General features: G+C 36.0%; 1 protein-coding gene across 1 annotated transcript in view; it reads left to right on the top strand.

The window, feature by feature from the left end:
• LOC149805296 (uncharacterized) overlaps window positions 1-14,262 on the top strand; it is a 174,025-nt gene that overhangs the window by 52,817 nt on the left and 106,946 nt on the right. The window contains exons 10-11 of the mRNA XM_089933924.1: window positions 3,820-3,980; window positions 11,975-12,141. Coding sequence (XP_089790050.1) covers window positions 3,820-3,980; window positions 11,975-12,141 — 328 coding nt within the window. The remainder of the gene's footprint in view (window positions 1-3,819; window positions 3,981-11,974; window positions 12,142-14,262) is intronic.

Genomic DNA, 14,262 nt, shown 5'->3' with positions numbered 1-14,262 from the left:
GTCAATCTTCACGGTTTTGCAGCAAATGAAATGCTTAAATTTTTACTTATGTTCACGGAATGGGGATGGTGCCCATTATTTTGACAGAACAATTAAATTTTGTTACATTTTTAAATTCATGGTTACTGTATTCTTTCACTTAATCACAACAAAATCTGCTGAAGCAAAATGCCTGTATAAAAGCACACGTTTCTAAAGGACTTTTTCAGATCATTTCACTTATACCTATGCCATTTCTTGATGTCAGTATGAATTAAAATGTTTATAAGTGAGAGACTTGTTATTCTGGGATGGAATTAAATTCATCCTTATAATAAGAATTTTTAATCTGTCTGTAGACATGTTTAGTACTGTTCCCCACTTGGCCATGGTCAGGGAGCTTTCCTTAAGGTTTACCATGGATCAGGAACTGGCTAGAGGTATGAGGGGTGGACAGTCCCCCTCCCTGTTGAGACCTTTGGCATTTCTTCTGGGACCTGAGTACATCTCTCAGTTAAGACACTTTAGGCTTTACAGCTAATGGTTAAGTGACTGCTTTCCAAAGCCTCTTATGCTGACCTTTCTCTGCTTGCTGAAGGAGGAATCATTTTCCTAGCTGTGATTCTGTGTTTGATGGAAGCGATAACTAAAACATCTCAGCATGTTCTTTCATTGTCCTTGATAATTTTGGTGGAGTGTCTCCACTTTCAGAGGAATGCAGTTCTGGACACTTCCAAGGTCTTGCTCAAATACTACAAGAACCTCCTTTGGGTTGCTCCTCTGGAGACAGACTTTGTCTTTGGGAGTCTCATTCTCTCCAAGGCTTCCCAGGGGCTGTCAGCCAGGTTCTTTAAAGCCACACAGCCCAGTCCAAGTAGTATTTTAAACCTCCCTCTCACACATTAGCCACTGGATGGGTTTGCCAGAGAGGTCATACGAAGATGTCCTTTCTTCTCCAAACCCTTGTTCTTCATCCATCTATCCCTCGATCAGCTTTCCTTTGGATGTCAGATTGAGTGTAATGGATGATGGTTAGGTCCATTGTATCATAAAAGGAGGATATTAGTTTCAGTTGTGGAATATCCTCCTCTGTTAAGTACCCCAATGCCATCCAAATAAGGTACATTTAAAGAAAGAGGTAAACTCCTATTTACCTAAGGCTGCAATAGATCGGGTATTAAACAATCAGTCTCTGGCCATCTCCTTGTTTTGAAAAAGGGAGAAAACTTTCAGCTAATTATAGACCTTTCCATTTTTAATCATGTTTCTACAGGAGGAACCTTTCAGAATAGAGACCACTGCCTCCTTAAAATTTGCCATGCGATCCAACAACTTTGCAGTCTCCATCAACCTATTTTTCCTTCTCACATGAAGTAAAACTGGTTATGCTTGGACAGGGTCTCTATTGTGAAATTCGTTGTTATACTCAGGATAGAATTCAACTTGGTTTAGCAAACACTTGCAAAAAATAGTGTTAACAAGAAGACTGTATGACAAAAACCTCTAGACAGGATAATATTTGAGGCAAATAATAGGTAACTTTCAAACATCTCTGATAAAGGAATTCTAGAAGCAACATTTTATTGCTGTCTACAATATCACTATCTGGACTGTATCTGAAACTGTCTATATTTCTGATACAAATGTGTTTGCCAATATCTTTCTCACTTGTAGCAATGCAGATATATTTTCTGAAGACAGGCTCCAATAATGTTTCCCAAAGCTTCTTTCTGGCTATATGTGATGCAAATGGACAAATCCTAAAAACTGTGGTTGGCATAATTGAGTACAATCTGCTGCCTTCTGCTTCATCTGCTGTGCCTCAAAAAAATTTCCACATCCATTATTATTATCATCTCTTCAGTTCAGCATATTGAGCCTGTACTGTCCCCATTGCTAGTGCGAATGGCTTTCTGAGGCCAATTTCATACCTGTGGAGGTTCTTCTGTAACCTTCTAACTTTCTGCAACTGCCACACTGGAAATCCTGCTGTACCCTCTGTTGCAATCTTGTTCGCACTCCAGCATAAATGCCAAGACAGAATGGTGAACCTTGTGGGATACTAGACATTTTGACAGTTAATATTACACAAGACTTGTGATCCTATATAAATAGGTTCTATACTGCACTGTCAGGTTTGTGGTTAGAGAAAGTTGCATGTTTTGTGTTTCTAACAATAGAATGTAGGCTTAGTATGTAATACTTGCATGCAATGGATGCAAGCTTGAGTGGTAACTCTTGTTACCTTATAAATAAATGCAACCAAAGGAGGTTATTCTTGTAACCTTAAATTAAAATGCAGACAGGGAAGGTATTTTTTATGTCCCTGCCAATCATTTTCATCTAAAATCACTGCATATGTCTCATATGGCATCATCTGCCATCATTTTTATCTAAAATCTTGGTGTAAGCATCATCTGCCTTAATCCACCATCATTTTGATTAAGAGCATTGTAAAAGCATCACCATCTGTAACCTAAGTCATCATTTTGAGCTAAACAAGAATATACACAACTCCAGATGGTAGTATTGGGAAAGGTGGCTATCAAGCACATAACCATGTTTTTTCCATGGACTCATCTGACCTTTTTGTGTTGTTATGATTATGTAGACTAAATTCATTTCCCAAGCTGTGGTGATGGCAGAGCTCACCTCTTATGATAAAAATGATCAAAGCCTGTTCTCTCTTGTTATACACAAAAAAGCAATAATACAGCCCTTGGAAAATGTACAGATATGGCCATAGTCCTCTTTCTGTATATTTCTTCTGCTAAAACTAGAGGTGAGCAGTGTATAATCACTGATTATGATAAGAATGTGAATGAATAACCTGTGAGTTTAGTTTCGTGGCTCCCATTGATAAAGAAGGTGTTTACACATACTTGAAATAAATGAAAACAGTTAAACACTGGGCACTTAGTAATGGTGTGATAGCCAAGCCATTGATGCATGTTCAGATGAATTTATAATCATAAGGGATGAATACTAAATGCAAACAGAATGCAAAATGGTATATGTATTTCATGATCTGTGCAAGGCTTGCATTAAGAGATGGCAGGCCATAATATATGTTTCAATTTTGATCTTGAATGATGAGAATTTTTGCATTGGGAAGTCTCAGTAATGGGTTGACTTTGTATGTAAAAGATCAATAATATAACAGTTTTGATGTCCCAAAAGATGTGAACATGTGGTTCATATTTTTCCCCTATGCCACCTTTCCAAAATGGGCAGAGGAAATTTCTTTTGTGTTTCCATCCATCTGTCACATTCAGTTTTCTAACCTTAAAGCCATTTGAGACAAAAGGATGGAATCTTGTATGCTTGTATATCTTCACTAGTAGTTGTGTTGCATATCTTACTGGCATTCTCTCTTCAAGGTCAAGGTTAAAGTCAACATTTTAAGTTTCTGCCATAATTTCCTTTTTTCACTATATCTTTAAAGCCATTTGTAATTAAGTGATGAAATTTGGTTGACTTATATATCATCACTAGAAGGTAGGTAGGTATGCATGCAACACAAATATTGATTAAATTGTCTAAAGTTACTTCTTTGTATTTATTCATTTTTCCTGGATGCTTTTTATTTAATAGCTTCCACATGTTAGAGTTATTTGGTTCATTTTGAGTGTCCCAAAATGTGTGACATCCTTTTCTTATCTGAAGATTGAAAGAGGTTTTTTACAGACAAAATAGTTCATATATGTATTTCACATTTTTGTTACATAACACACACATTTTGATTCAACAAATGCTACATTAAAAACCTGAAGATATTTGTAAGATTTCATACATTTGGTTTTCATTTTCATGTATACTATCATTATTGTTTACATGAAGCACCTGACTGGATGGATCTTAAGAAAGTGAAAGACGAAGTATCAGACAAGACTGAAGCTGCTCTTAAGGCTTTAAAGAACTCTGGAGAGGCATGGATAAAAGAGCAGCTGAACCCAGGAGAGGACCCTATCAAGAAGTTTAGCAATGGAAAATATTCACAAGTAATCATTTGATTCTGAAATTCATGAGTGTGGTATCATTATCATTTAATGCTGCAAAACGTAGCATCTTGTATTGTGTGTTTTTGATGGCATAGAGGATGTCTATAGCAAAGGTGTAATGATACACTGATATTTATTGGCAACATAATGTTTTCAGCAATGATATACTGCATTGGTCTCTGCACCAATGCTAAAATATCCCAATACATATTGCATTATAAGTGTGACAATACAGTGTTACCCCACTATAACATGGAGGTTGGACTGTGTTATATTTCAAACTGTGTTATGACCATCCAAGTCAGTTAGCTGAAGAAAATGATGAATGTACAAAAATTATGTTGGCTGGGGAAGGAGGGTGTTGTAATAAAAGTGGATACAAAAATAACATGCTTTTGATGAAATAATGACAAACTAGTCTGAAATACATTTGCATATTGACAACTTACATTTGTGTAGTACAATCCATAATCAATTGAGTAAGGTACATGTATATGAAAAATCCATGAATTCGAGTATAGGTTGCATGTTATAAAATTAATGTATTAGTCATATCCGGTTAGCTTAGAATGCACAAATAACACTCTTATAAAAAATGGTAGTCCTCGTTTGATGTATATCCATTTGACACAAAATAATTCACTATGCTATTGTTGCCAGTGGCTGTAGTTTTTTACATGCTACATGTACCTGAACTTAAATTGGCCTTGATTTTGGTTTTTTGAAGACAGCCATCATCTTGTCAAGGTTACACAGAGGATGAGGCTATTCATAGGGAAATGAAAACATGTGAACAAATTAAAAACTTTAATAAACATCATTGTGAGATGCTCCATGTTCAAGTAACTTGACTGCCAGATATCTATGGTTTAAAAAGATTGGAAAATTTATTTGCGTTTTATGCTCCATTGGTAGCAACCATAAGCATTATATAAAAAATCCTCCAAAAAGGAAACTTTCAGGGCACAATAAACATGTTCCAGTCACTTTGGAAAATGCAACAATTGATCAGATTCCATTGCTTTTATTTAAGTTTGGTGCTGACTTCCTTTGATGGAAGGTTCTTTGTTTTTATTGAAGATTGTTGTTGGCTTTCTTTGATGAAGGGTGCATGTGTTATTGAAGTCACTGCTAAAAAACAGCTTTGGAGGACTAAATAAATGCCTATTTCTTATTGGAACAGCAACATCAAATACTTGTACAACACTGATTGAGACTGAATTGTTTTTTATTTGCTTAGTTGTTGTTGTTGTTGTGGGGTTTAACACCATTTTTCAGCACACGATAGGCTTTGCTTGGCGGCCAGTATTAATGGTGGAGGAAGAACCCGGGAAAATCACGGGTAGAACCACCGACCCATGAGAAGCTACTGGCAAGCTTTCTCACATACCCACATTGGCTGAATCCTAGACTCAAACCCATGCAGACAGAGGTGAGATGGCAATGATCTGTAATGTAGAGCACTTTAGACCACTCGGCCACTCGGGGCCCCTCATTTGCTTAGTATTTATACAGAACAATTGGTGTTTCAAAGGTAATCAGTTTTCTTTGAAGTTTCAGCAAAACTATTTTTTCTGGGTACTTTAAAAAAAAGGAATTAGCTGTCATTTGGTCTGTTGTAGCAATTACTATTCCTACCTTCAGAGGTTGGTTGATTGTAGCTAGTCCCAGTAGCATAACTATTGGAGTGTATTGCTGCATGCAGTACACAGACCAGATGCTAGCATCAGCTAATTATGATTATAACAATTCACTATTAAGATGGTTTGTCAATATAAACAAAAGATTCATTTCTGTAACAATAGATAGATTTCAGTGCATTTTACATCAAGTTTGCAGCTTACTTTCATGGTGCCTCTGAATTTCTCCACTCCAAACTCAAGACTGTGTAAACAAGTTTAAATAGCCAACAATGTCACAAAAAAGAAAATCTGCAGCTGGTATATTTTGTCACCATTAAGGAAAAAAATCTAAATTTGTGACATTTGTGAATCCCAGTGTGATCCCTGAATAAACTTGTTACATGCTATTTTTGTGTACTTTTAAGAAAAAAAAATTATTTTACAAGAAAAATGCATATACATGAGGTTTCAGGAGCCATGCCATAATCATATTATATTAGAATTCATAAGTGATCTCTTCCCCAAAATAATAATAAACTTTTTACACATTAACTTTTGTACTTTTAAGGAAGATTTTTTTTTTTATATGAGAAAAATACATGTATATGAAATTTCGGGAGCCATGCCACGATCGTGTTATATCCAAACTTATGTTATAACAGAGTGTGCTATAGCAGGTCATGCTGTACATTGATGGTGTAACACTCATAATAAACATGAATTAAAGTTAAGAAAGAAATGAGCTTTATGTTTCTTTAGTTAAAGTTCAAGATTCTGGCACTGTTCTTTTGTGTATTATTATCTGCTAGGCATTTGTTATCATATTTGTCTCCCTTCTTAGTGAGAGAAACAACCAATCTGAAAACATAAGATTAAATTTTTAATCAGATATAGATGTGTAAATGATGAATGAATCATTTGTTTCTGTTTTTAATTTGCCCGACTGTTAAACCATATGAGCTTTTTTGGTATGGTCCTTCATTTTCACAACAGTAGTGTCCGATTGGGTATTTTTGTATTTGACAGCTGAAATAGTCCCACTCTATCAACAAACTAGAAATGAAAGCCATTAACAAATTTAGTGGTTGATGAGTCATTGTCTTGTCTGACAATTTTGTCCATCATAGCATATCTTTGATGTCCCTTCTCATTTCATGGAGGTCTGGAACATTACCCTCCAAATTCGCCACATTCAGGGAAAGAATGTTTTAGTGGACAGACTATCCAGGTTCTCATGAAATGGACTTTTCACAACCCCATAACAGAGTCCCTTTTCTTGCTATTGGGGAAAGCCTCTAATGGAATTGTTTTTGCAGCCAGGGTCAGCAGAAAACTTCCCTTTTACATATCTGAAGTCCCAGAACAGTGAGCATGGGCATTGGATACATGTAGCTTCCAAAGGGATCCTCTGTTCATGTATGCCTTCCACACAATTCCGACTTCCACTATTGACCCAATGATCATGGTTCAGTGATCAATCAACCCGGTTCTACCTCTACCAGAGGGATCTTCTGTTACAACAGAGGGGTTACCTCTACACTACAGTCTACACATTCACCACCTTAACACTTGGCTTATCTTAGGTGATCTATCCACCAGAACGAGTTTCTTTGCTGTGTTGCATCTTGCATCATTCAGGTCAGGAGAGCATTGACATTCAATGAATTATTTTCAATTATTTTCAAGCTGTCACTGCCTCGTGGTCCTATCTTAATCATTTTGCTTTGGAGGATGTCATTAAGGCAGCATTTTGGCAATCTCTTACTATCTTCTCATTCTCCCTCTGCTTGTTAGCACAACAAAGTGCATGTATTTTTTCTGTGACCCATAGTTGTGTCACAACATTTAGCCCAGAGGGACACCAACAGTTTGTAAAGTGGATCTCTGCCTCAGTTGGTGAGTACATTCCATTTTTTTTTTTTTTTTTTATCAGTACAGCACATCAGTCTACCCACTAAATAAATGACAAATGCAGCTGTGCAATAGCAACTAGTAAGTTGTTGCTGCTATTAAAATGTAATTGTTTGGGTGGGGTAGAACTAATTTTAATTATTCAGTCTTACCCATTACTATTTTCCACTGCCTTCCTCCCACCGTGCTCTGATGTCCTGGTGTAATGTCAGCTGTCAAAAAGATGACTGTTCTACTCATGGTCACATTGGGTGCACTAATGGGCCATGTCTTATTAACAATTCTCCACTCTATGGGAGGATGTATTCGCATTGAATGGATGAGATTTTTCAACACAAAAGTAAAGCTGAACAATAGTGACAGGGAAGTATTGTACAATTAAAATTAGTCCCCTACCCCAAAAAATAACTACATATTTAAACTATACATTGGGATGATGGCATGGCCTCGAGCCTGCCTCCAGGGATGTTTGTTTCAGATGTTGACAATTCCCACAGTGAGTGTAGTAATAACCTTGAGCACTTAAAGTACACTGATTCTACCATGGAGTGTACAGAATAAGTCTTAAAGTGAACATGGAGGAAATCTACAAAGTTCTACTGATTTCCAATTGGCCAGCTCTGTCAGCTGTAAACCAGACATATAAGGTCAAAGCTTCAGTGGATTCAAAAGAAGAGGATGAACAGCCATCTTTCTGTTTTCTTCCACAGTCTTCACTAATGTCAGTGTTGAGCTGCATCCATGGGCAAAAACAATGCAGTGGTCATTATGACCAACCCATGTTTTATAAGGTGGACAGAAATGTCTTGCACACCACTTCCAAGTTAGTGTGAAACATGGTCACTACTTTTTCAATGCTAAATTTGGCTTTGGTAACAACTTTTTGATGGCTGAAGGCACTGGTTATAAGTGGAGAGCCACAGCCTACATTGTCAAGGTGAGTAACCTGGCTGAAGATCACACAATAGCATATGCCCTGACAACTTCAGCTAACCTGGATTTTATGAGATAAGCCTCCTGCCTGCACTCCTCTTCCCTAAATCCTTGGCTATATGGCAAGCACCTTTTGGCTTGCCATTATTGTTTTGCAGAAAAATGGAGGAAGTACATAAGCAGGCATAACAAGAACTACCTCATCAGTTTGCCTTACCATTATGCACCTAATTTCAGGCTAAACCAGTCTCAGCTGCAATGAAGAGACAATCACTGGCAAAAAGGATAGGATGCAGAATAACACTCAGAGGCAAACATTTTATCCTCAGTCCAACTTTGGCAGCAGCAGGCTCCAAGTCAAGGGTGACAGTGATTCTGGACCCAGTCTTTGCACTCAAACACTACACATTGTACACAGAAATGTGTTAGGGGTATTGCAGTGTGTGTTTTTACTGGTTGAGCTGGGAAAAGAGGATATAACCATACAAGTTCAGGCATGATGGCTAAAGTAATTAATATGTGTGGCATATTCCAAGATCTCAAAAGTTGAAGCATGCACCATAAAAATTTCAACTCATGGAATCAGAGCTATCTGAGAACTGCACACCTTGCAGTCAAACAGAATGTGGTGATTTGAGACATATTAGATGCAGTTGGCTGTCTCAAGCTTCTCTCCATGTGATCTATTTTCACTGAGTAAATAATAGAATCTGGTAGGTATAGTGGCTACAGCCCAGACTGTCACCAGACCACTTTAAAGTCAGCACAGCCTTACCATGGGCATAGAACAACACTTTTGCTGGATTTGCCCAGTGATTTTACTTCGTAAGAGAAAGGCATTTGTTTCCCTTCTCTTGCCTGGGTACTGTCATCATTGCTTAGGTCACCATCATTTGTACTGTTCTGATATTAAGAGTGCAGTTTACCCTCATATATCGCAGAATCCTCACTTTCATTTTCCAACAATAGCTCTCTTAATTAGGTAGTTTGCAGGAGTTGTAGTCCTGGATTGTGCATCCTTCTTCCTTTTGTTTAACTTGACTATGATTTGCTGGATTTCAGTCTTTGGTTAACAGCTGAGAAGTGTGGTATTGTTCATCTGAAATCAGTGTGCCATGTGGTTATCATTATAAAAATAGTCTGTTAGCCATTCTGATTTCTCTTTCATAGATGATGAAATGTATTTTGAAAGACTAAAACAATTTGATCACAGGTTAACTTGTTTTGTAAACATAGAACGTTCATGTAATAACTGCAAATTTGTTTCACAGTTTTATAGTTGGAAATGAAGGAATAAGTTTTTGCAAAATGTGCAAAATGCAGTCAGACTTTATCACTTAAAGTTAGAAAGAAAAGTCTTAGTTCTTCAACTAAATGAAAAGAGGCAAAGTCCTGTGATCACTTATGAGAAATTTTTGATGTCAGAAAGATTCAAATATATTGTCAGCAATACATTCTGCAGCAGTGGGAAAATTAAATTAATGGAGAATGATAGTTGTAAGAACACACAACAATGGCTGGCAGCAGAACTGGCTTATTGAGAATTTGGAGACACTGGTACAGTTAATACTCACAGCTACATACTACCATATAGTTCCAAATAATGGTTACTAGCAGTATTATTATATGCATGTAGTCAAAAACAAATGTTTGTACCCTACTTTTATTGACAAAGTTTTTGAATGGTTTTCTATTGCATTGGATCATTACTTATAAATATTAAAAATAATGAATATAAGTTTTATCACATTGATTCCATAACAACCATATGGTTTTTAAATAAAAATATTATTTATTTAAAAATGATTTACATCTTGCTTACATGATATGTGCAATCAAACCTGTATACAGCAGACACTCATGGGAAAAGGCAAATGTGGCCTTTGTAGACAGGTGACCTCTGAAAGCAGGATGAGCTTTCAAACTTGGTTCATGAAAAATATACTATTATCTGAATAACATTATTATTATTTTTTCACATGTATTACTATTAGAAGTAGTATTATGTGAACATGATACATAGTATTAAGTTTAGCTATTTAGCAACAAGAAAAATAAAAAAATTTAATGAAATAAGTTTCAGACAAGGATACTGTATCATCACTTTAATCCATCATGTACATTAAATCACAACCAAGTCTTAAAAAGGTCACTGATCTTAGTTTTGTGCTTATCTCCGTCCCCATTTTAGTTACCTGTAATTGTGAAACACACTACTGACTTTTTGTTAGGGCATGAAAACAGGTGTTAACACTTTAAACAATTGATGGAGTAAGCAATTGCTCAAACTCACCAAGATAAAAAGACAAACAACTTTTGTTGTGACCTTCAGTGATTAAGGAATGAAAAGAAGTTTCCTGGAGCTATTGTTAGTAGCACCTAGACCAAAAGAAATATACTAGTACAGTGTACCTTTACTTGGAAATTTGTTTTCACCCTGATACAATGATTATGTGGGATATAGCATCTTGAAACCATTTCTAGCATAGTTCATTAATCATTATTTTTTTGTTATAGTGTGTAATCTCTTACACTCTGGATTAATATTGTTCTCAAAATTGGTGATTATATCTTGCTTATACTTAATTAATCCCTTGTATTTGAATTTTATATGTACCATGCCATGCTCATCAAACAAAAGTTTAATTTGCATACTTGGAGCTGTCACCTCTATATGCTCTGGTAACCTCGAAAGGTGAAACCTGTTCTTGATTAAGAAGCACATGAAAGCTGACAGCAGAAGGCTGGGTAAAGCTACTGCTTGGTTAAGAAATACATAGTTGTTGACCGTGGAAGGCAGGTTGAAACTACTGCTTGGTTAAGAAATATGTGGCCAAAGAGTTTGGAAAATGGGTGTCTGCTGATTACATTACAGTTATATAAGAAATTTGCCAGAAGGGGGTGTGTGGAAATTAGAATGGCTGTTGTGACCAGATGACCGCTGAACTCAGTGACTGTTAGGACAGGTTTGACTGTAATTATAACTCACATCTGTGTGGTCCCTCTGTTGAAAGGCCACTCATCTTCAAAAAACACTTTTCTGTTGCAAAATGGATGGCCTTGTAAGACTGGAACTACAGTATTGGATTCCAGCCAAATCTGGTATGCAGCTTGATACTGATGAATCCTTGCTTGAGTTTTTATGTCATTTATTCTACATCATTTGGTAGAATTACTGATTATCAGTCACCCACTTTAGTTTCAGCACTAATTAACTTTCACATATGATTTATGTGTTTCACATTAAAAAGACCCCTCAAGAGCTTTTTGGTGAATTTATTGAAGATACAGTGATTGTTTATAAAAGATGCACATGCTGTCTCATGCAATTACATGAGCAAGAATGTCGTAGAGTGTGATTTCTAAATAGACTTTTTAAGACAGAAGTTTTGGATGATGAAGATTATTTTGAATAAAATGTTATTTATGAGTATTCCATAGTAATGGTTTTGTAAGCAGTCAATAACGGTAATTGTTATTACTTTATATTAATACATCATCTGAAATACATCTCATTATTCACAACAGGAGGACTTGAGGAGAGAGATTATTGGAGAGCTGAAGTCCATCACTGATGATATCTTTAATCCTTTCAATGTTGTCAAGAGTCTTGGTGGGGAATTCATGGAAAAGTTTTTGAAGGTGTTTGGCCTTGTGAAAGATATCAAGGATGCCTTGGACCTGCTGAAGAAAGGGTAAAATAAATTTGCTGCTCTCAGGTACTAACATTAATAACATGGGGGTTTAATTTGCTTTGACTGAAAACAAATCTAGTTAGTCAGACAAGAATAAGGGCTCACAAAGGCACACTTGCATGTGTTGAGTAGTCTTTTCAAGTGGAGGAAATAATGGAGTTAGCGCCAAATAGCAACCATTTACTCTTGCAAGGCTGTTTGGATCAAGCTTGAAATCTCAGCTCAGCAAAATAAATGCTAACCTATTGTGTTATCCATCCATCCTGTAGTAATTAGCAGCTGCTGTAATATATTCACTTATAATTCTATTCAGTTATAAGCAGGCATCCCCTTCTCCACTTTGCAATTAAAAATGGCAACATTTTTCTGTGACCTGCTTATCAATCAAGGTTTATAATTGCTGTCAGAAAGATCCAACAAGATATTGCTAAAAATGAAACAAAATAAAGTCTTTTATATACATTAGCAAGTAAACAAATATTATTTATAATGAATTTTTGTTATGATGAAGTGTTTATCAGAGGATAGCAGGCTGTCTAGGGGGATTTTATGTGAGTGATAAGATTTTTATGATGAAGTGTTTATCAGAGGATAGCAGGCTGTCTAGGGGGATTTTATGTGAGTGATAAGATTTTTATGATGAAGTGTTTATCAGAGGATAGCAGGCTGTCTAGGGGGATTTTATGTGAGTGATAAGATTTTTATGATGAAGTGTTTATCAGAGGATAGCAGGCTGTCTAGGGGGATTTTATGTGAGTGATAAGATTTTTATGATGAAGTGTTTATCAGAGGATAGCAGGCTGTCTAGGGGGATTTTATGTGAGTGATAAGATTTTTATGATGAAGTGTTTATCAGAGGATAGCAGGCTGTCTAGGGGGATTTTATGTGAGTGATAAGATTTTTATGATGAAGTGTTTATCAGAGGATAGCAGGCTGTCTAGGGGGATTTTATGTGAGTGATAAGATTTTTATGATGAAGTGTTTATCAGAGGATAGCAGGCTGTCTAGGGGGATTTTATGTGAGTGATAAGATTTTTATAGCATTAATATTTGGTAAAAATTAGGTTCCAGAGAGTAAGGTGGAAAGAAAGAATGTTAGCATTTGGAAGAATGCTGGAAAACTATTTGTTAAAATATTTGGTAAAAATTAGGTTCCAGAGAGTAAGGTGGAAAGAAAGAATGTTAGCATTTGGAAGAATGCTGGAAAACAATTTGTTGCTTCAAACTACACAGACGACAGTTATAGTGAAACAAAATTATGTTAATATAATATCAAACTCTACCTCTGAAAAATTGGTAACTGACTTGATTATACCAATCTACTCAAACCTGAATATAATTTTTTTTACCATGAAACCCAAACAATCCATCTGAGAGCTGAGACCATCATACTATATGAGTTACATAAGATACAAAAATATGTTAAATTTGAACCTAACTAACAAAATTATGGTGGTGATGATTTAACTTACCAACAGAACATGATGTAATGGTTAGATCTAGAAAGGAGCAATTCATGCACATTATTTAAGTTGGGGAACTATACACAAAGGTGATTGATGGGGTGGAAGAGAAAAGATTTTAAGATGTGTGCTCAAAATATGCAACCTAAAATTCCAAGAATTCCTTCAGAAGTCACACTATGATTCATAATATTCTTGCATCATAAAGCTATATCCCATTGAATTAAAGTTGTGTGATCCCATTCTGTTGTCTGGTTTCAATGCCTGATAAGGCCTGTACCACTTTTGGTTACAGCACCCAACAAGATCTTTTCACATATCATAAATATCCTTGTACTAGCCCAGATAGCTATTACAAATTAGAATAATCCAAGACTTAACAAAATTTCAAGTCACTTTTTAGTTTGTTATATCAGCTGGTTCAAACCCCCAAATGTAGTCTTTGTTCTTCGGGTCTCCAAACAATGTTCTGAAGTCTGCTGTAATTTTGTGATCATATGTATCCTCGAGCATCGTTCAGACAGTTGCTATTTTGGCATAGCTTTTTTCCATTTACCATGCAACATAATACCTGTGTAAAGTGTTGCTTTTCATTTCTTGTTGTTCTGGTGGAAATTCTCTTATCACCATAGAGCTGAATTTCCAAGTATGTTAAGA

The sequence above is a fragment of the Sinohyriopsis cumingii genome, chromosome 2, assembly GCF_028554795.1.
Source record: "Sinohyriopsis cumingii isolate HCF-2022 chromosome 2, ASM2855479v2, whole genome shotgun sequence".
Taxonomy (NCBI): domain Eukaryota; kingdom Metazoa; phylum Mollusca; class Bivalvia; order Unionida; family Unionidae; genus Sinohyriopsis; species Sinohyriopsis cumingii.
Note: the sequence above shows the minus strand (reverse complement) of the source record. Positions and strands in the feature narration are given on the sequence as shown.